At 65.4% G+C, this 20,020-nt stretch overlaps 1 protein-coding gene across 1 annotated transcript in view; it reads left to right on the top strand.

The window, feature by feature from the left end:
• MST1R (macrophage stimulating 1 receptor) overlaps positions 1-18,659 on the top strand; it is a 29,714-nt gene extending 11,055 nt beyond the window's left edge. Inside the window, exons 2-20 of the mRNA XM_067561274.1 lie at positions 2,639-2,827; positions 3,092-3,217; positions 3,877-4,047; positions 4,866-5,041; positions 7,012-7,189; positions 7,662-7,807; positions 8,136-8,297; positions 8,750-8,843; positions 9,272-9,493; positions 9,994-10,140; positions 10,855-11,005; positions 11,314-11,406; positions 11,754-11,954; positions 12,503-12,583; positions 12,952-13,133; positions 15,288-15,397; positions 16,009-16,174; positions 16,690-16,826; positions 17,598-18,659. Of these exons, the coding sequence (XP_067417375.1) occupies positions 2,639-2,827; positions 3,092-3,217; positions 3,877-4,047; positions 4,866-5,041; positions 7,012-7,189; positions 7,662-7,807; positions 8,136-8,297; positions 8,750-8,843; positions 9,272-9,493; positions 9,994-10,140; positions 10,855-11,005; positions 11,314-11,406; positions 11,754-11,954; positions 12,503-12,583; positions 12,952-13,133; positions 15,288-15,397; positions 16,009-16,174; positions 16,690-16,826; positions 17,598-17,829 (2,964 nt within the window). The 3' untranslated portion in view covers positions 17,830-18,659. The remainder of the gene's footprint in view (positions 1-2,638; positions 2,828-3,091; positions 3,218-3,876; positions 4,048-4,865; positions 5,042-7,011; positions 7,190-7,661; positions 7,808-8,135; positions 8,298-8,749; positions 8,844-9,271; positions 9,494-9,993; positions 10,141-10,854; positions 11,006-11,313; positions 11,407-11,753; positions 11,955-12,502; positions 12,584-12,951; positions 13,134-15,287; positions 15,398-16,008; positions 16,175-16,689; positions 16,827-17,597) is intronic.
• The last annotated feature ends 1,361 nt before the right edge of the window (positions 18,660-20,020 follow it).

The raw sequence follows: 20,020 nt of genomic DNA, 5'->3' as shown, positions 1-20,020 counted from the left end.
GCTGCTGGCGCTCGCCCCGGGGGGACGCTGAGAAACGCGCCGTCTTCCAGTCGCGGAGCACAGCTGGCTTCTGTCTGAGCAAGTCCAGATGTGCGGAGAGGAAGTTCCCCCGCCCGGATCCCCAGTACGGAGAATCAGCAGCTGTGAACTTCAGCCCCGGGAGGCTGGGACATGCCGTGAGTTGCCGGGTGTGGAGGGAGCCGAGGTCATGCTGGAGGCGAGGCGGCTGCTGTCTGGGAAGGGGCGCGGCAGGGCTACGGAGAGGCGAGTCCCTTTGCCCCGTGATTTGTGGCTGGCCTGCAGCGCCGTTCTGCGCAGAGCAGAGGGATGGTCTGGAGCATGTCTGCACTGCAGCCGCCCGGCGTAGGCGCGTCCCGTGTCGGCCGAAGGGGTTTTCCCACGGCCACAGTGAATCCAGCTCTCCCAGGCGGCAGCTGGGTCAAGGGAAGGATTCTTCTGTCGACCTCACCCTGTCTACACTGGGGGTCAGGCCAACATAACTGCGGCGCTCAGGGGAGACGTTTTCCCAGCCTGGTGTGATGGAGCCAGCTCAATCTGATTTTGAAGTGCAGGCCAGGCCTGAAGCTGTGAACTGAGCCCTGATCTCGGCTGGACCCCTCGCCCCTTCCCCGGTTTGGTCTCCTGAGAGCTCTGCCCTGGAACCGGTGGGGAAAAAACCTCCCTCGGAGGAGGCTGCCGTGGCCTTTCCGGTCCCGCTTCATCTCCTTTCCACGCCTCTGAATAGACGGTTCCTGCCGTTGTCACGGGGCCCTTCGCCCCAAGCCCCGGCTTTCGGGAGGTGGGAGGGGGGGGGTCATGAATCTGAGCTCTTTCCGGATGTCTGGTCCGTCTCCCAAGAGCACCTGGCGTGAGATCCCGCCCTACGGGCTGGCTCTGTTTACCAACCGGATGGCAAAAGCCACTCGGCCGAGTCAGGGCCGGGCAGAGGCGCCACGTCCTCTGGCCGTAGCTGGAGGGCAGGCCGCCCTCGCCGAGCGGGCTTCCCCTGATGCCGTTCCCCATCATGCGCTGCCCCACTCCTGTTGTAAGCCACGCAGGCGTCTCCGGAGCCCACCGGTGAAGGCGGTGCCTCCGGCCAGAGGGTGACTAGCTAGGAGAGCACTGGAGGAGTCCCCACCCCCAGGGAAGGCCTGCATCAAATCCCACGGACCGGCCCTGTGGGGCCGCCCGTGCCATACATTTGCCCTTCTCCCCCCTCCACGTCCTGGGCTCCGATCGCCCTGACAATGTTCGGTTCCCGGGGCGCAGGGCCCGAAGCAGGAGGGCTCCAGACCGGCACAGTGCGTGCCGGGGGAGCAGCGGGCACGGCGCACCTCCACACCACTTCATTCTGGGCCTCTCGATCCGTGCCTCAGTGTCCCCCGTCGACAGCACTCAGCTCTTCCCGGGCAGGGCTGGATCCTGTACAGTGCCGAGCGCGGGGCTGGAGCAGCGACTCCCCGCTGTGCTGGGGGGGGAGGGGGAAGATGCTTGTGCCAAGCCACGTCCTCACCCTCCGTGCCCCCTCCGGCCATGTCTTGGCCCAGGCCTCTCCTGTCGTCCTCCCCGCCTCCTTCTGACGCTGTTGTGTGTCAGTCCCCTCACCCCCCCGAGTGGTCTGACCTCCCCCCCCCCCGGGCCTGGGAACCGCTGCAGTCAACGCCGGGTGTTTGCCCGTTATCCCAGGAGAGGATCAAAAATGGCCCGGCAGCCAGCTGGCGTCTGTCCGAGCCCCGAGAGCTACCACTTCCCCTGCAGCTGCTGGCTGCACCGCGTCCCTTGCAACGGCGTGTGCTTGGCTGTGCGCCGGTCCCTGCCGCCGGGCTTCCTTCGCTGGCCTGGGCTTTGGTAAAAAGTGGGGCTGGAGATCGGGGGAGTCCCTGCTCCTCGCCCGGCCCAGCGCCCACGCCAAAGGCTGCCCTGACCTGCGGGGGCCACGTTCGGTGCAGATCCGTGGGAGATGTTCTGGGCAAAGCAGTGAACGAGTTCATTCAATGTCGGTCCATTTGCGTTAACCTCCGTTTCCGGTCAGCGCGCCCCTCCTTGGAAGGTGGGATGGCTGGGGGTGGGGAAGGAGGTTGGGGGGCAGAGTTGGGTGTTGCGGGGTGCTGGGAAGTTGGGGGGTGTATCGGGTTAGGAAGTGTTGGGGGTGTATGGGTGGGTGTTGGGGTGATGTGGGGTGTTGAGGTGCTGGGGGCATGGGGGGGTGTAGAGGGGTTGGAGCTGTAGAGCTGGGTGTTGGGGTGCTGGGCGATTGGGGGTGGAGGTGGGGGTGTATGGGTGGTATGGGGAATTGGGGTGTATGGGTGGGTATTGTGGTGCTGGGGGGGTGTATGGGTGGTATAGGGGATTGGGGTGTATGGGCTGGGGCTGGGGGTGTATAGGTGGGAACGTGGGGCTGACTGGGGGCAGGAGGAAGCCAGGCAGCGGGTAGCTAGAAGTGGCTGGGGGCAGCCGTGTTTCCCTTCTCCCCACTCCCACCCTGCAGCTGCTTCTTCCCTGTGGGGGTCCGGGCAAGGGGGCAGGGCGGGGGCAGGGCAGTGGCCCCCCCGTGCTGGGGGAGCCTGGCCGGGTCCACGCGTGACACCGGGCAACCTGGGAGCTCGCGGCCGGCAGCTAACGCTCTGCGGTGCCCCAGGTGAACCTTTCGTCCCCCGTGGTGGACACCAGCTGCTGGAACAAGCCCACCCGGGTCACCACGGGCTCCTACAAGGTGGATCTGTTCAACGGGCGCCTGGCCGGAGTCCTGCTCACCTCCATCTTCGTGACGGCCCTGGGCGATGTGACCGTGGCCCACCTGGGCACGGCGGACGGGCGCATCGTGCAGGTAGGCTCCGTGGTGCCCGGCTCCGTGGTGGGGCCCCGGCTCCATTCCCCGGGGGGGGGGGGCAGCAATGCCAGCCCCTCCGGCAGGGAGCGCTGTGCCCCTGGGGTGCGCCGATGGTTTCAGAACCCACGAGGGGCGTCCGTTCCCGCGGAACTGACGCGGGGCCGGGCAAAATAGGCTGAATCCTTAGGTAGGGAGCCGTGTGCCTCCCACCCCCTGGGGCTCGCTCATGCCCTGAATGCGGCCCTTGCCCCCCCCCCCCAGGTGGTGCTTGAACGATCCAGCTCCTACACGATCACCTTGGCCAATTTCTCCCTGGGTGAGGAGCTGCCGGTGCAGCGAGAGGTCGGCCGGCTGGGGGACTCGCTGTTCTTTGTCACTGGAAACAAGGTGAGATGCCGGTGCTTTTGCTGGGCGGGGGGCTCCTCCTTCGCCCGCTCTCTGCCCTGGCCCGAATGGGATCCGAGCCGGCTTTTCGGCGTGGCACGTGGGCTGGGCAGCGCCACGGCCTCCTGCAGGCCAGTCCCACAACTGCTTTGGACAGCGCCGAGCCGTGTCATTAGCCGTTCGCCCGTGCTCTCTTTGTCCCCACCCCGGAGGCTGTCTGCGTGGGGGGAGATCCTGCCGGCCCCGGCCTGGCGCAATCTCTCCCATGTACTGAACCCCAGCTGTAAAGCCAGTGTGGTGCGATGGGCTGAGCCCTGGCGCCGCCCTCGCCTGTGGTCCCTGGCTGCCCATCCCGAGGCCGGGGTCAGCTGCCAGCACCGATTGCCATGGGGCGTAAGCAGCTGGCGTGGCCTAGGGAAAAGCTGTGCTGGCTGGGGCCGGGGTGCCCAGTTCATCCCAGCCCCTTGCCCACGTGCAGGAGGCAGCTCCCGTGGCTGTGCCCAGAGTCCCTCCGTGCGGGGTCCTGCCAGCCGCGGGAAGCCCCGTCTTGCCTTCCTGGCGCTGGGCGGGGGTGGCGCGTGGAGCTCCCCGTTGGGGGCCGCCCCCGAGATCTCTGCCCGCCCCCGGGCCACGCGCGCTGACGTTCTCCCTCTTCCCCCAAGGTGTCTCAAGTCGACATCACCGGCCCCGGCTGCCGCCACTTCCTGACGTGCCAGCGCTGCCTGCGGGCCGAGCGCTTGATGCGGTGCGGCTGGTGCGGCGGGGCGTGCGCCCGGCGGGAGGACTGCGCGGCCGCCTGGACCCAGGAGAGCTGCCCCCCTGTCCTCACCGACGTAGGCCTCTGAACCGCCCCCGCACCTCTCCCCCCCTCCAACAGCTGCCAGGAGAGCCGGGCCACCGGGCGCCCGTCCATGGCCACCCTTGGACCCGAAACTCACCCGCTGCCGCCCCTCTTCTGAGCAAAGCGCTGCCCTGACCCAGCCGTCCCTTCGTGCTCCCCCCGCCCCTCCTTTCCCAGCTCTCCAGCGCCCTGGGCCTTTTGCACTGAAAGCTCCTTATTGCTGCAGGCACTGAGGGAGATGGCCTCCGTTGCGCTAGGTGCTGTACGAACAACGCAGCCGGCCCCCATGCCAGAGGGCACTCCACCTTCTTAGTAATCTTGAATTATTATGAAGCACTTTGATTGCTGGAGGGCTGAAGGGCTGGCCCAGATTGCCGCCGCCCTTGCGCTAGGTGCTGTACAAACCCGGTGTGACAGACGGCCCCTGCCAGTCTGGGTAGAGCAGACAGATGCAGGGTGGGGGGAGGTGTCGCCCAGGGAGCTGGCAGCAAGGGCTTTAAAAACCTCTCTCTGTTAACATGGGGAAAATGCTTCCTTTTGCCCTCTTCTAAACCCCCGGATTTAGTCAGACACCCCCCAGGGGTCCCTAGGCTGGAGTCCACGGGTCACTTGCTGGCATCTCCTCCTTGTTCTCAACTGCCAAGGGAGGGGGTCTCAGGGGCTCCCTCGGGGCGTCCTGCCGGTGAGGGGCTGGGCAGGGTGCCTGAGCCCTGATCTGCTGTTGGGGATCGGGGCCTGGCGGAGGGGGTGAGGGAAGGCGAGCCGGGAGGGCGGGGATGTGACGCTGCCTTGTCTCTCCTCCCTCCCCAGTTCCACCCCCGGAGTGCCCCCTTGCACGGCCGCACCCGGGTGACGCTCTGCGGGATGGGCTTCCAGTCGCGCCCGCGCTTCACTGCCGCTGTCGGCTCCCCCGCGGCCGGCAGCGCCCAGCGGGTGACGGTGGGGCAGAGGAACTGCACCGTGCTGGCCGAGAGCCTGGACACAAGGTAGGGGGTGGGGAGGATTTCTCCAGGGTTGCTGTCCGGGCTGCCACCGTCTGGGGGGGTGTCTCTGTCTGGGGGGTAAGAGGGGGGCTTCCTTGCTGGCCAGCGGCAGCTCAGAACTCGGGCGGCTTTAGGGGAGAGGCACCCCTTCCCCATCCAGCTTGGGGGGCGCTTGGGGCAGGCCCTCCACCTCCTCCAATTTAGCTAGTGGGGGAGGCAGAGGTGGGGTGGGTCTTGGGTTCCCCAGATCCTCGCCATAGCTTTCCCGGCTGCCCCCCTCCCTGGGAGAGCCGGTCTCTTGCAGTGTGACCCCCCCCCCCCCCTCGGCTCCTGCTCTGTGTCCGCAGCATCTCCCCAGGCAGGGTCCCCGGCCCCCCTCTGGTGCCGGGAGCTGCCGGCTTTCCCGAGCAGAGACGGGCTGGCGGCACAGGAGGAAAGCGGTTCTTTGCTCCTTTAAAGGGTCCGAAGCAGAGCAGCCGGTCCCTGTAACCGGAGCTGGCTCAGCGCCAATAGCAAACCACGTTTAGTAACACAGCGCGAGGTCTGGAGTCAGGTCAGGTCCGGGGGAGAAAGACACGTTGGTCACCCTCAAATGCAAATAAAATACAGAGGCTAAGACGTAACCAGCTACAGCCACCGTGGGCCAAGGGCTTGCAGGAGCGCTGGCCCCTGGGTCTGTGCCGCGACGGCTGCCGGGACGGCTCCTCGCGCCTGACGACGTCCCGAACATCGCGTTTCAGTGTAGACGCGCCGTACCCCGATAGGAGAGCTTTCCCTGTCAACGTAGGCGGTAGCTAGGTTGATGGAAGAACTTTTCCCTGGACCTAGCACTGCATGGCGACAGGTTTTAACTCCGCCGCCCCGGACCCCCGTGGAGTTAGTTTTCTAGTGTAGACCAGGCCTCTGTCTTGTCTCCTCTTGTTCTTCCTTGCCTGGGGACTTCCGTTCCCCTCTGATTCGGGTCTAAATGGGGCTTCCACTGCTTAATTCACTGTAAAGTGCAATGTCACCAGGGATCTGTAACCCAGGGGAGGGTTAATCCGGACATTGACAGTGATATTCACCGTCGGCATGTCAGCTTTCAGAGACCTGCCTCACTCGATACACCTTTCTGCAGAGGTGATATTCTGCCCAATCAGCTGATTCAATTGCTTATCCTGTGAGGTCCAGCCCCTCCCTCCCCTGCTGCTGGCTTGGTTTATCTTGGGTGTAAATGTGCCAGCGTTGTCTCGGCTGGACGCCCGGCTGGCCAGCCATGTGGCCCTTCTCTAGGCCGGAGGGGGCGCATACCCTGCGTTGCAAACCAGCTGAAGAGCAGAGCTGGCCCGCGTGCACCGCCCGTGAGACCTTCCAGGCCCCCTTGTGGGCGTCGAGCCTGGGGACGGTGGGTTAGAGGCAGCGAGCGGGTCAGGCCTGAGAAAGGGAAGTGCTAGCGGATCTCGGTGTCCCGGGGGCCCCAGCCATTCGATGGGGAGTGCGGGACCGTTGAGTCCGGGGCGGGTCCCCCCCATGTGGGTTTCTCCTGAGGGTGACCCTGTTGCTGAGTCAGGAGCTGTGCTGGGGGCGGGGGGCAGAGGACGGGCGCTGTGGCCTGTGATCTCCGGACGGTGGGGCGAGGTGGTTACGAGGGTGGAAAGGCAGGGACTGCTCTGAGGCTGTGGCAGACCTGCCCCCCCCACACCCCCCGTGGCACACACGGTTTAGCTTGACACTCCCCCAGCCCCTCCTTTTCCTTAGGGCCCCGAAGCTCATGGGTCCAGCCGCGGGATGAGGGGAGGCAGCAGCAGAGGCTGGGGTGGGGGGGTGAAGCAAAGCTTTGCTCTGATTAAAATCGCCCTGGGCTCTTTGGGGGCTCGGCTCCCCACCCGTTTACTGTCAAACCCGGTGCGTGGGCAGCTGGGGGCACCGGGGTCCTCTCCGGCTGGGCCGGGGGGGTCGGGGCTGTTCACCAAGCGCTCCCCCGTGTCCTGCAGGCTCCCCGCGGGGTCCCCCTCCAAGGACTTCGTGGACGTGCTGGTGTGCGTGCTGGAGCCCGGGGGCGCCCAGCCGGTGGCGGTGCCCGTCTCCGTCCAGCTCGCCATCACGGAGCAGACGAGGGACCCGCCCTTCCACATCCACGGCTCCTCGTCCCTCAGCGGCTTCGTCTTTGTGGTACGTCCCTTCCCTGGGCCCGCCTAGGAGCGCCACGCCGCTGGAGCCAGCCAGGAGCCCAGGGACGGCAGCCCCCGCGGCAGGGTTGGCAGAGTGCCCTGCCTGCTCTCTGGCCAGCCACTTGTTCCCACGCGGGTTGGGCCCAGTCCTTTGGTCTGCCCAGTTGACCCCCCCCCCCCGACGCGCCCCTGGGCACTAGGTGGGCATTGGTGGCGCCAGCGACCCATCACCATCCCTCCCTGACTGAGCTCCTGGATGGCAGCCGCTGGGCAGCCCTGGCACGTACCCTGGCATCATCCCCGCTGCGGTAGCTATGGGGCTACCCCGCCCGGGCTGCCCGTCCTGTGACAGAGGGGCAAGACCCTCCCTGGGGGGCTCACCCCATCCCCAGGCCATGCTCTATCCACCGGGGGGGGAGGGGGATGATCCAGAGACCTTCCCCACCTGGTAAACGCCCGTTCCCGCCCCGCAGGTGCCCAGCGTCACCGCCATCCACCCGGCGTACGGCCCGCTGGCTGGCGGGACCCAGCTCTCCCTCCGGGGCCGAAACCTGACCGTGGGGAGCAGCTGGAAGGTGACGCTCGGCAAGGCAGACTGCCCCGTGGCGGGGCAGCAGAGGTACGGCGGGCCGGGGGCTGGGCACGGGTCTGTGGCTCGATCCTGCGGGGGCTTTCGGGGGGTGCTGCCGGGTGCCAGGCGATGGCTGCTTCCGCTGCTCAGACGGTTCCCCGGCGGGCTCCGGGTAGCAGGGGCTGGCTGGGGGGTCACATTTACACGTCATCCTCGTGTCTGGCTGCAGGCGGCCCCCCCCCCCATTGCTGGTGAGCGGGAGGCGGGGGAGGCCGTGCCCGCTCTGAGCAAGGGGGGTGTTGTGCGGGGCACCTTCGGGTGGCGTCTGGGCGCCCTGGGGTGGGTTACAGAGCCCATGTCTCTCTGCGGTCCCCAGCCCTGGCGACGGGGTGATCCGCTGCACCAGCCCTGCCGCCGGAGACCTGGGCACTGCCCCGGTGACGCTGTGGATAGACGGGGAGTCGTTCCCCGCCTCGGAGCCCTTCCAGTACCGCCCGGACCCCGTCCTCCGCGCCATCTCCCCCACGTGCACCTACGAGTGAGTTCCCCGGGGCGTTCCCACAAACCCCCCCCACTCCGACCCTTCTGGATCACAGCCCCCAGGTCCCATTCTCCCCCACCAGCCTCTCTGGATCACAGCCCCCCCCAGCTTGCATGATCACCTCCCTCCAGGAGCAATGAAGTGTCCAGTGCTCTGTGCCCGGCAGCCCTGCCCATTTCCCCAGGCTGGGGGCCACCTCCTGAGAACCACGGCGCCCCATCCAGGCTGGGAATGAAGGCAGCCCCTGCTCCCCGATTCCATGGCCAGCCCCAGCCTCCTTCTGCAAGCCCATTGCAGCATGGGGGGGGAGGAGGGCGCAGCTCCCCTTGTGGGCGCCAGAGTCCCCGGGCGGCCTGTCGCGCCAGCAAACCCCATCTGGGAGCTCCCGCAGCATTTCCCAGCCGGGGCTCCCTGGGCGCCGTCCGGCAGTGACCTGTGCCCTCCCGCAGGGGTTCGGCCCTCACCATCCACGGTGCCAACCTGGACTCCGTCTATTACACCCGAGTCCAGTTTGAGGATGCCAGCGTGAAGACGGAGGCCAAGGTGAGCGCGAGGGGCGGGGCGGGGCAGAGGGCGGGCATCTCGGGCCGGGGAGCCGCGGGGTCTGAAACGCTGCTCTGGCCTGGCGCCGGCAGGTTCCGCCCACCTTCGCCCCACTCTGCCAGTGCCCCCCAGTCCCGCCCCGCAGCCCCTGCCATCCCAGCCCTGGGCTCTGCTCGGAGCCGACCCGCAGCCAGTCTGGGGAGGAGACCCAGGCCGTGCCAGTCACAGGGGGGTTGAGCTCTGATCAGCAGGCAGCTGAGATCTCACACACTCATGTCACTGGTCGCGCCGGTCTCCAGTCGTCCCAGGTGGGCGCGTTGACTCGGGGTGGGGCAGACGCCTCGGGGAGCCATTCCGGGGAGCGCTGGGTCCCCTCCTGGGCTCTCTGCTCCCAGGCACGTGCCTTCCAGTGCGCCTTGTCCCCGCAGGTGTGCGCGGGGCCGCGCTCCGCCGAGCGGCTGGTGTGCCAGAGCCCGGCCTACCCCTTCGCTAGCAAGGCGGAGAGCGCCCAGGGCAACCTGACGGTGCTGCTGGACGGCTCCCCCGGGCGCCAGGACTTCCGCCTCCGCTTCTACCCCGCGCCCCAGATCTATCCGCTCCCCGACCACATCTACCGCCTGCCGCCCGGCGAGGACGAGCTCGAGATCCACGTAGGTGGAGGGGCTGGGGAGGTCAGAGGGCCCAGGCTGGACCGGGGCGGGGAGGGGGGTCAGGCTGGGGCTGCGTTGGCGGGTTGGGGGGCCAGGGCGGTGCCAGAGAGAGGGGAAGGGTGTGGTCCAGAGGTGGATAGAGATGTGGGGCTGGGGTGGGGGAAAGGGCTGGCGGATGGGGGGTCCAGGGAGGGGGTGAGGGCCTGGGGTGGGGGAAAGGGTTGGCGGATGGGGGGTGAGGGTCTGGGGTGGGGGGAAGGGCTGGCAGATGGGGGGGAGGGCCTGGGGTGGGGGAAAGGGCTGGCGGATGGGGGGTCCAGGGAGGGGGTGAGGGCCTGGGGTGGGGGAAAGGGTTGGCGGATGGGGGATCCGGGGAGGGGGTGAGGGCCAGCAAGGTGGGGCTGGACAGCCATGGCTGGGCCGGAGGGTCCTGGGGGTGGCCGGGTGGGGCGGGGAGCTCTCGGGGTGGGGGATCCCCGTGACGGCGGCTGTGTGCGCAGCAAATCGGGCTGGACTCGCTGGCGGGCTGCATGCACATCACTGTGACGGTGGCGGGCTGGGACTGCCACCCCACCGTGCTGAAGAACGAGGTGACCTGCCGGATCCCCAGGAACCTGAGCCTCCCCCGGGACGGCGCCCCCGTGCAGGTAGGGCCGGAGCCGGGAGCAGCCCCCGCCTTGCCCAGGGCTCCCAGAAACCTCCCCCCGCCCCGCGGATGGCACAGAGCCCAGAAAGACTGGCCCCTGCCCTCGGAGCTCTCACCCGCAGCCTGCCCCCATCCCCGCCCTTCCCCTTTGGGCGCGCCGGGGTGCCCGGGGCATGGGGTGCTGCTGGTGGTTCTGTCCTCAGTGCCACCGCCTGGGGCTTTCCTGGCCTCCGGAGGGCACCGGGCCCGTGGGGAGCAGCTGTCCTGCTGCCAGCTGGCTGCCGGGCATCGCTCCTGACTCTGCTGCCAGGCGCGCAGTGTGAAGGGCAGGAGAACAGCCCAGGGATCCCTGGGAGACCCCCTGTCAAGAACCGGGCCCCTTTCATGCCAGTCCCTGCTCCGGGGCCTGCTACTCCCTCCGGGGCAGCCCCCCGGTGGCAGATGGTCCCACCCCCGGGCAGCGCCAGCCGTGGGAGCACAGTGTGTTAATGTGTTGGAGGCAGTGTGGCCTAGTGCATAGAGCACCGAACTAGGACTCAGGAGACCTGGGCAAGTCACGGCCGCGCCCTGTGCCTCAGTTTCCCCCTCTGGAAAACAGGGTAACGGCGCTGACCTTGGCTTAGCACTCTGAGCTCGCCGGGCGGGGGATGGCTAGGGGCCCGTTCTCTGCCTGCCGGCTGCCGTGGCATTGACTGCCCGCCCTGCCTTTCCCCAGATCTGTGTGAATGGCGCATGCCAGGACCTGGGCCGGGTGGTGTTCTCCCTGGACCCCATGACGGGCATCATCGTGGGCACCATCGCTACCTTCGCATTGGGCTGCTTCCTGGCGTTCCTGTTCCTGAAATGCAAGCGCAGGAGGAAGATGGGTAATTCCCCGCTCGCCGCAGCACCGTTCCCGCAGGCGCTGACCATTGGGTCACGCTGCCTCTGCTCCTCTCCTGGGCCCCTGCCAGCTGTCCCCCCCAACCACGGGGGAGGCGCCATCTGGCGTTACGGGCACTGGCTGGGCACCACAAATCTGCCTTCCCCGCTGTTCCCGATGCCGTGCCAGTCCTTCCAGGGGCTGGCGCTGAGCTGGGCCGGGCCTCCCGCCCCGGCGTGCAGGCGATGCCCGGAGCTGGCAGGGGAGCTGGTGCCCGGCAGAAGCTGTCAACGGCCTCTTCTTCTTCCGCAGGCACCGAGAATTTGGAGATGCTGGTGAATCCCAACGGGAACGCCCCCAGCGTCGCCCTGTACCCCTCCTCCATGGACTACCGGGAAATGCTGGGTAAGGAGCTGGCATGCCGGAGGGCACCGCCCGCTCTGCCTGCAGCCGGGGGGCCACCATCCTTGCAGCAGATCCCCCCCTCCTCCCGCCGGCCAGGAAAGACCAGCCCAGCTTGGTGCAGCCATGCCCGTGTCAAAGCCGCCCGCTGGCCCTCGCTGGCTGTGGGACCCCCGCCCACCGAAGTCCCCAGGGCTGCGGGGTTGGCTGGCGGGCATTGTTGGGGAGCCCCCTGGTGGTGTTCCCTGGGTGGGACAGCGCCTCCCCCCCTGCGGGGAGCAGACGGCAGGGTTTTGCCGGGGTGCGTCTCTGACGTGCCTCTCTCTGCCCCGGCTCCCGGCCTCCTGCAGCGACTCCCAGCCGGGACTTTGCCAGCAGACGCTTCCGAGATGCCTCCTACTCGGGCAGCAGCGGGGGCTCTGCCGTGCCGCTGGTGCGGATGCCCTCCTGCTGCATCGAAAACCTCCGGCCCGAGCTGCTGGAGGAGGTGAAGGATGTCCTCATCCCGGAGGAGCAGCTCTTGACGCACCGGGACCGGGTCATCGGCAAAGGTGAGCGCTGAGCCGTGGGGGGGGCCCGCCTGGCACCCGCAGCCTGGCACCGGGGGGCGCTGAGCGTGGCTGGGCCCGCCCGGCGTACGCTAACCGGCTGCCCCCTCGCTGGGGCATGGGCTGGCATTCCCTCCGTGCCGCGGCCTCAGCCTAGAGACGCTCTGTGCTAACGGGAGCCCCCGGGCGGCGCCGATCCAGCCCGGCTGGCAGTGCCCAACTCGGCCCCTTCCCCTGGCGCGCCCAGAATAGCCCCGCGGGGGAGACCCTACAGCAGGGCAGGGTCCTGGGGCTCTGCCGAGAGCCAGCCTAGTCCCTTGGCCGTACGCAGTGCCCGTCTAGGCCTCCAACGCCAACCCGGCCCCGACGCCCCTGCTATAGCTGGTGCCCGTCTGAGCCCTGCCACCTTGACACATCCCCCTCCCGTCTGCCATCTTCCAGCCCGTCACCTTGGACTCTGGGCGGGCGCCCGGCCGGCAGCCAAGGGGAGCTGTGAGCATCTCTTGCTGCGTGGCCGCTCTTTCCAAGGCGCCTGTGTTTGTCCCGCCCAGGGCACTTCGGGAGCGTGTACCATGGCACCTACAGAGACCCGGCCAAGAGGGAGATCCACTGCGCCGTCAAGTCCCTGAACAGTGAGTCACCCTCCCTCTGCCCCCTGTCGGGGCACCCGCAAATACCCATCGCCCCCTGGGGTCCTTCTGAGCTCTGCCTGCTTCCTGCGCCCGCCCTCCAGCTCGTGCCAGGGCGTGGGCAAGGAGCAGGAGGCTGTCTGGGCTGTGCCCGTCTCCCTGGGCATCTTCAGGCCTTCCTGCTGCGCGGGGGGGGGGGCCAGGCAGCATGGGCAGGAGAGACAGGGGCGTGCCTGGCCCCTGCTGTGGCCGGGTGTGTCCCACGGCGTGGGCGTAGCCACGGCTCCCCCGTGCCCTCTGCTGCGGGCCCTGCTTGGGCCCGTTCCCCGGGCGCCTGGCCCCAAGCCCTTTGCTGTGCCGCCCCCGCCCAGGGATCACGGACGTGGAGGAGGTGGAGGAGTTCCTGAAGGAGGGCATCCTCATGAAGAGCTTCCATCACGCCCACGTCCTGTCGCTGGTGGGCATCTGCCTGCCCCGCCAGGGGCTGCCCCTGGTCGTGCTGCCCTACATGAAGCACGGCGACCTCCGGCACTTCATCCGCTCCAAGGAACGGGTAAGCGCCGGGCCGGCTGCCCTCCCGGTTCAGGGCCGGGGCAGAGGCTCCTCCGCCCACAGACTGGGGGAGAAGGGGGTGACGGGGAGCTGCGCCCCCCCGAGCCAGGCGTCCGTGCCCCGGGCGGCTCACCGCCGAGCCAGCCCCTTGCTCTCCGCACTGGCACAGAGCGTCGCGGTGGGCGGGGGCCGGCAGACGGGGCCAGGCAGCACCATCAGCCCCATCCAGGCTGACGCTGCTGCAGGGGGTGTGGGACGTTCCTGATCCCAGGGCCCCAGTGGGGACAGAGGGGGGCCCGGGCCGGGGGTTGTGCTGATTGACAAAGGGCAGGAAGGTGAGCTGGGGGCCGATGGATGCCCGGCATGGCACCCCATACTCCTGCCCCCTCTCGCCAGCCGGCCGCCAAGTCCCCTTCGCCCTGCAGAGACCAGGAGTCAGGGCAGGGGGAGCCGGGGGCCGCCCCCCCTCCACCCCACCCTGCAGCCCCCCCGGTTCTCCTCCTCCAACCCAGCCCACCCGCGTCTGCCACTGCCCCTGCATCCCCTCTACAGCCCCCCACAGCAATTCCCCTCCAGCCCCCCCGTGTCTCCACCCCCTCTGCAGCCCCCCCGCCCCAGTTATTCCCTTCCTGGGGCCCCACTAATCTCTGCCCGGGCAACTCCCTGCTGAGTGGCAGCCCAGGCGGGCGCGGGCGAGGCAGAGGGCCGTGCTCTCTGTGATACGACCCGTGCCCAGGGTTGCCAACTGATAATGCCAAGGTCAGGGCAGGCTGCAAAAGGAGAGCGGATTCTCCTCTCGCTGGTGGGTGACACTGAAGCCCGGCTTCCCAACCAGCCACGAACTGCTTCTGATTACCCCTCACTGGATATCAAGAAGCCAGTCCACAAATGCCCACAGCCCCCTTCACTGCATTTCAGCTCTAGGCTCCCAAACCAGCACCAGGTCCAGCAAAGAGGCCAGTTACTAGAACTCTCTGCTCTTTGCTCAAAAGGTTCTCTCTGACCCCAAGGGGTCAGCCACAGCACCAGAGCAATATAAGTTTGGATCTTACCTAAAATACCATGCTGCCAGCCAATCCTTTAGTATCTAAGCTAAAGGTTTATTGTAATAAGAAAGAAATAAACCATGAGAGAAATGTTAAAGGGTTAAAGTAAATCACAGATATACAAATGATTAAAAGTCCATATACTTCAGGTTTCTGGAAGAAATGTGGATTTGCAGGCTTGTGTAGTTCTCTCTGGTTCACATCCAGTATCTGGATGGGTCTAGGTCCTTCGGTTCAGTTGCAAGATGAATTGGTCCAGAGATAGGTGTATGTCTGCAGCTGGACAGGAACAAAGACAAAGATGGATCCTGTGGTTTGATCTTATAAACCCCTCCTCCGGCCATGCGGCCCGTGGGCAGTCACAAGACCCAAAATGGAGTCCATAGTCACATGGGCCAATCCTGGTGAGTCCTCTGGTGTGCCTGGGGTCCATAGTCACATGGGACAGTCCTGATGCTTCATCAGGTAGGCTGCCTGCAATGGAGTCCAGAGTCACGTAAGCAGGTTCTGGTGACTCAGTGGTGATGCTGGCTTCTCCCTCAGGGCCCCTTGCACCTGGGAATGCCTTAATGGGCCATTAAACAGGCCATTGTTCTGCAGCCTTCCTATCTGGGGTGTTGCCCAGGCAGAGCAGTTTGAAATACAGATATCTCAAATACATCTATAACTTCCATTTCACATATCACACATGAACACAAGTATTATTATCTTACTCAGCACATTATAACCTTCCTAACAGTACCTGACACGGCATATCCCACATGGATTATTATGATTCTGCCATACTGATGTCACCCAATATACTAAATGCCCCCCCCACTCAAGCCAGCCCGCATAACACTCTCGTGTGCCCCATGGGTCGGCCCCGGAGACCCTCCGAGGAGCGTTCTAGCCGGGTCTGCCAATGGGCAGCCGAGGTGCCCTGCCCTGCCTGGCGCTGGGGCACGTTGGGGCCAGGGACTGGAAACCCCCCCGCAGCCCCATGCACCCAGCTCAGGCTGCTCTGGGCCGGCCGGCAGCCGTCGGGGCCCTGGAGCCGTGGCAGTGCCCGGGGTGGGGCTGGGGTCGAGGGAAGGGTCTGCCCGTCCCCACCGCTCCTGTCTCCCCAGAACCCGACGGTGAAGGACCTGATCGGCTTCGGGCTGCAGGTGGCGCAGGGCATGGAGTACCTGGCCCACATGAAGTTTGTGCACCGGGACCTGGCTGCGAGGAACTGCATGTGAGTGCGCTGGGCTGGGGGACTGGCAGGGGGAAAGCGGGGGGCAGACTTTGCAGCAGCCTCTTCGCAGTGAGATGCTTTCCAGGCCCCTCAACGGGGCCCTCTGCCCTGGCATGCTGGCCTCGGCGACCCGGGGCACGGCACCTCCTTCCTCTGAGTGCCGCCGGCCGCCTGGGACTGGCTGCTGGGGCAGGTGGCTACCAGGGCCTGGCACGTCCCAGCTGTGCCCGCTGAGACTGGGGTTGGAGGGTACCAGGGCCTGGCACGTCCCAGCTGTGCCCGCTCAGCCTGGGCAGTAGCAGGGTGAGCGTCAAACCAACTGCTCCAGAGGGACGCCTGCGATGGCGCCAATGGGGTCCGTGGCCCAGGACCGGCCACCTGGGGCCAACCCATGCCAGCTGGGAGGGTGGATGCATGACCCCTAGGGACTGCGCTGAGACCTGCCAGCTCGTGTCCCAGTGGCCCCTGACATAGCTTCGGGCCCAGCTGTCTGGGGGACTGGGGAGAAGCCAGGATTGTGGGAGTGGTGCCACCCGCCAAGCTGGCATTGCCCAGGATGCGGGGGCCGGGCCCTTCCCCGCTCTCCATCCAGCCCCGGCCGTGTCTTGCAGGCTGGACGAGACGTTCACGGTGAAGGTGGCGGATTTCGGGCTGGCCCGGGACGTCTTTGACAAGGAATATTACAGCATCCGGCAGCAGCGCCACCCCAAGCTGCCCGTCAAGTGGATGGCGCTCGAGAGCCTGCAGCTCCAGAAATTCACCACCAAGTCGGACGTGGTGAGTGTGGGAGAGCGGGGGGCTGCGAGCGCGGCCAGGGCAACACCCGTCCCCACCCCGTGGCCTGCCATCTCCCCCAAGCTCTGGAAAGTGGGGGCAGAATCCATTCTCCGGGCACCGTGGGCACCAAGGTTTAGTGACCAGCCTGCGGTGTTACAGGCCCCCCGTGGCTCCTGGGGCTTTGGAAGGGGTTAGACCCGTGATCTGCCGCCCCCCTGCTCCCTGGGAAACGGCACTCCTGCGTCGCTGTCGAGCCCCCCACCCTCGCCGTGGGGCATCAGAGCGGAGCCCCCCAAAGGGCCAGCCGGGTGTGGAGCGAGACAGCGTGAAGGATACAGCAGGGACGCGGCCCTCCGGCGGTGGGCTCGAAGCTGATCCCTCGCGGCTAGAGGCCGGGACCCTGTGCTGGTGGGAGAGGCCCCGTGGGGCCGTGTGCGGCTGGCTGGGCGTGCCCGGCCCCTGCTGTGCACGTGGTGCCCCCCGGCCTGGAACAACCCCCATTCTCTCCGGTGCAGTGGTCCTTCGGGGTCCTCCTGTGGGAGCTGCTGACGCGAGGGGCCTCGCCGTACCCCGAGGTGGATCCGTACGACATAACCCCCTACCTGCTGAGCGGCAGGCGGCTGCCGCAGCCCGAGTACTGCCCCGACTCGCTGTGAGTACCGCCCTGGGGTGCGGGGGGCTCACTGGCACCCTCACTGGAACCGCTCGGGGTGCAGCCAGACAGAAGTCCAGGAGTCCAGGGGGGCGGGTCTCTCCCAGGGTCCCTCGCACCAGGGCAGCCGCCTCCCCCTCTCCTGCCTTTGTTTCCCCAGCAAAGAGGTCACCTGACCCGTCCCCTCCCCCACCCCCAACACCTTGCAAGGGGCTGGCCTCCAGCATGGTCTGTGTGGAGGTAGCTCAAGGCAGCCATGCTGCCCTCTAGGGGTCACTCCAAAGATCCCCCACCCCCAACCCAGCACCGAAACACTTGAATAATACATAGGGGAAACTGAGGCACACACACTCTTCATTACGAATATTCCCACTTTGTCACTGGGGTGGCCCAGGGGCCTTTGGAGACGTTCTCCCCACGCAGCCCCGTTCCCTCCTGCGTCCCCCACGTAGCCCAGCTCCCCAGACCCCCCAATCCCAGCCCGGCATCTCAGCATCACCAGCCAGGCCCTAGAGCTCCCTGCCCGTTGTGGGGTGAGGTTGGCGTGGGGGGAAGAGGGGCCCGATGTGTGGGGTGCAGGGGTCTCTGCGGGGAAGGTGGGGGCTCAGGGGGGTGGGGCCAGGAGGGAGCGTGGTTTGGGGAGCAGGGGGCTCGGTGCATGGGGATGTGGGGTGAAGGGGCTCAGCACAGGGGAACTGTGGGGCACATGGGGCTTGGCGGGTGGGGAATCTGGGGGTCCCTGGCTCTGACGGACTCTCTCGTGTGGGGCAGGTACGCCGTGATGCTGAGCTGCTGGGCACCCCGCCCCGAGGAGCGCCCCACCTTCTCCGCCCTGATCGGGGAGCTGGAGTGGATCGTGGCGTCCCTGAAGGGCGAGCACTACATCAACCTGACCCCCACCTATGTCAATATGGGGCCCGGCCCGGCCAGCCCCCCGCCCCACAGCTCCGAGGACGAGCTGGCCTCCAGCGGGGAAGAGAGCGGGGCGTCTGCCACCTGCTAGGGATGCCCTCCGCCCCGCGGGGACACCAGCTACGCAGCCCCACGCCTGCTGGAGCTGGCCGAGGGGACGTCGGTGGACGGGTCCCCATGGAGGCGGGCAGCTTGGCCACGCCCCCAGCGTGTGGGGGGCCGGGGTGAGGCCGGGGGACGGTGCCAGCGCACGGATGGGCTCCCGCTGGTGCAGCCCGTCTGCTCTGGTGGGACAGGAATGCTGAGGACGGTTATTTTTCTACTGATATTTATTGTGTGTGGCAAAGGCACATGGAAACTCTTTTAATACAACGGAAACATCAGAACCAACCCGCTCCGGGCCCGGATAGCAATTTTTCAGCCGTTCTGGGGTGCAGGAAGCTTTGAAATGTTGCCTTTTTGCCCTGGTTTGGTCGGGACTTGTCCAAAAGGGCAGCTGGGAATTCGGCTCCTGCCCGGCGTGGGGGCGACTGGGCCTGGCTCTCCCTCTCTGTCCTCGACAGGGCCCCGGCATGGGGGCGACCCTCCCTCCTAGCACCACACGCAGGGAGCCAGGGCCTCTCGGAGCATCTTGCCCTCCCCACCCGGGGCGGGGCCGTGGCGCTGGCGAGGAGAGGCCGGAAGTCCGGGCATGCTACAGGTGGCGCCTCCTGGATTCTGGAAGGGGCATAGGGGCTGGCACTGGTGGGGCATGCGCCGGTGGTGGAAAGAAGCCAGGCCGGTGTGGGGCAGGGCCCGGGGGGATGCAGGGCACAACCTCCGCACACACGCAGCCCTTCGCCCGGTGGCAACGCGGCGCTGAGCAGAGCAGGGCCCACTGTGCCACAGGCACCCTCCCCTTTCTAGGCCAGGTCCCTCGAATGCCAGAAGAAGCCCCAGGGTGCCCAGGGAGGGACCATTGTTGGCCAAAATCTTGTTTTTGAAATATATGTAAGACCAGAGCCACAAACACGCCCCCCCCCCCCTTCCTACCAAAAGGCACATCAGTCTGAATCAAAAGCAAAAACCTCAAACTGACTCTTACTGTTCTACCCTTTTAAATGTTAATTCAAGTCTGTCTGCACTTTGTATCATTTTCAGATTGTTTGTAAATGTCTGTACTATGTCCACTGGCCAGTTCATCTGTTAATTTTACCTGCTTCCAACATATTTGTAAAAATCCTATTCTAAGTACAAAAGCCACACTGTGCAATGTAATGTATCTGTCTAATTGTGAAAGACACTGTCAAAAATGAAATAAGGTTTGTTCTAAAAATAATATGTAAGTTCTTCAGCTAGGAGTTGGCCCTGAGTGATTGAAGTGTGAATGGCTAAGCAATTGAGTTGGGTGTAGACAAAAAGAGTGATTGAACAATTGGTCTCAGTAAGGGATATCGAAACAGACATGAAGAAGACACCAGCCTCACCTAAAACGCTTGAGGGAAGAAGAAAGAAGCAAAGATGATCAAACAGCCGAAGAGGAGCCCACCCTGATGACTTTGGAGCCAGCCTATTTCAAAGGACAAAATCTGATCAGGCTTGCAAGAATGTGGGTGATTGAGAATCACACCAAGAATGCAGTTGCAGCATGACAATGCAAAACCCATAGACTGACATGGGTCCTTTCCCTATAAAATGGGACAAGAAGATGAAGGCCGGAGGTTCGGGTCTACAACATCACATCAGCCAGGAGTACTGATGCGCATCGGCAGAACCTGGCTCCTCATCCTCATGCTCTAGTCACCTGGCCAGTGACTATCATGAGCACCAAGAGGCTGGTAACTATGACATCTGGAAGATCCCTGTGTATGTTTGTCTGTCTCCCTGTCTGTGTATGCCTGTCAGTCTGTGTGAGTGTGAATGAAAGCATCAATTGAAACATGTGTCTCTGTAATTGTAGTATTGATATAATGTTAATACTGTTTTCCTAGTGTTTACATTATTATTAATGCTATTTCACTAAGTAGAGCACAATATTAATGTTATTACAGTGGTGATACTTTTCTTTTCTTTGATACTATCTACAGAAGTTTCTGTGTTCACAATAAACGTGGCTTGTTGCCTTATCCCCTAATAAGATCCTGTAATATTTGTTATTTGGGTAACACCATGGCAGGGGAACCGTGTCTCAGAGCTCGGGGCTCCCCTCCCGCCTGCCCCCAAACCCTGCAGCCCAGGGCCAGCCAGGCGGGGGGAACCTCTCTAGCGCCTCCTCGCTAAACCCATCGCCTGGCTCCCCCGCC

This window comes from Emydura macquarii, unplaced genomic scaffold (assembly GCF_026122565.2).
Source record: "Emydura macquarii macquarii isolate MOO-44397 ecotype Brisbane River unplaced genomic scaffold, CSIRO-AGI_Emac_v2 contig_2369, whole genome shotgun sequence".
NCBI lineage: Eukaryota > Metazoa > Chordata > Testudines > Chelidae > Emydura > Emydura macquarii.
Note: the sequence above shows the minus strand (reverse complement) of the source record. Positions and strands in the feature narration are given on the sequence as shown.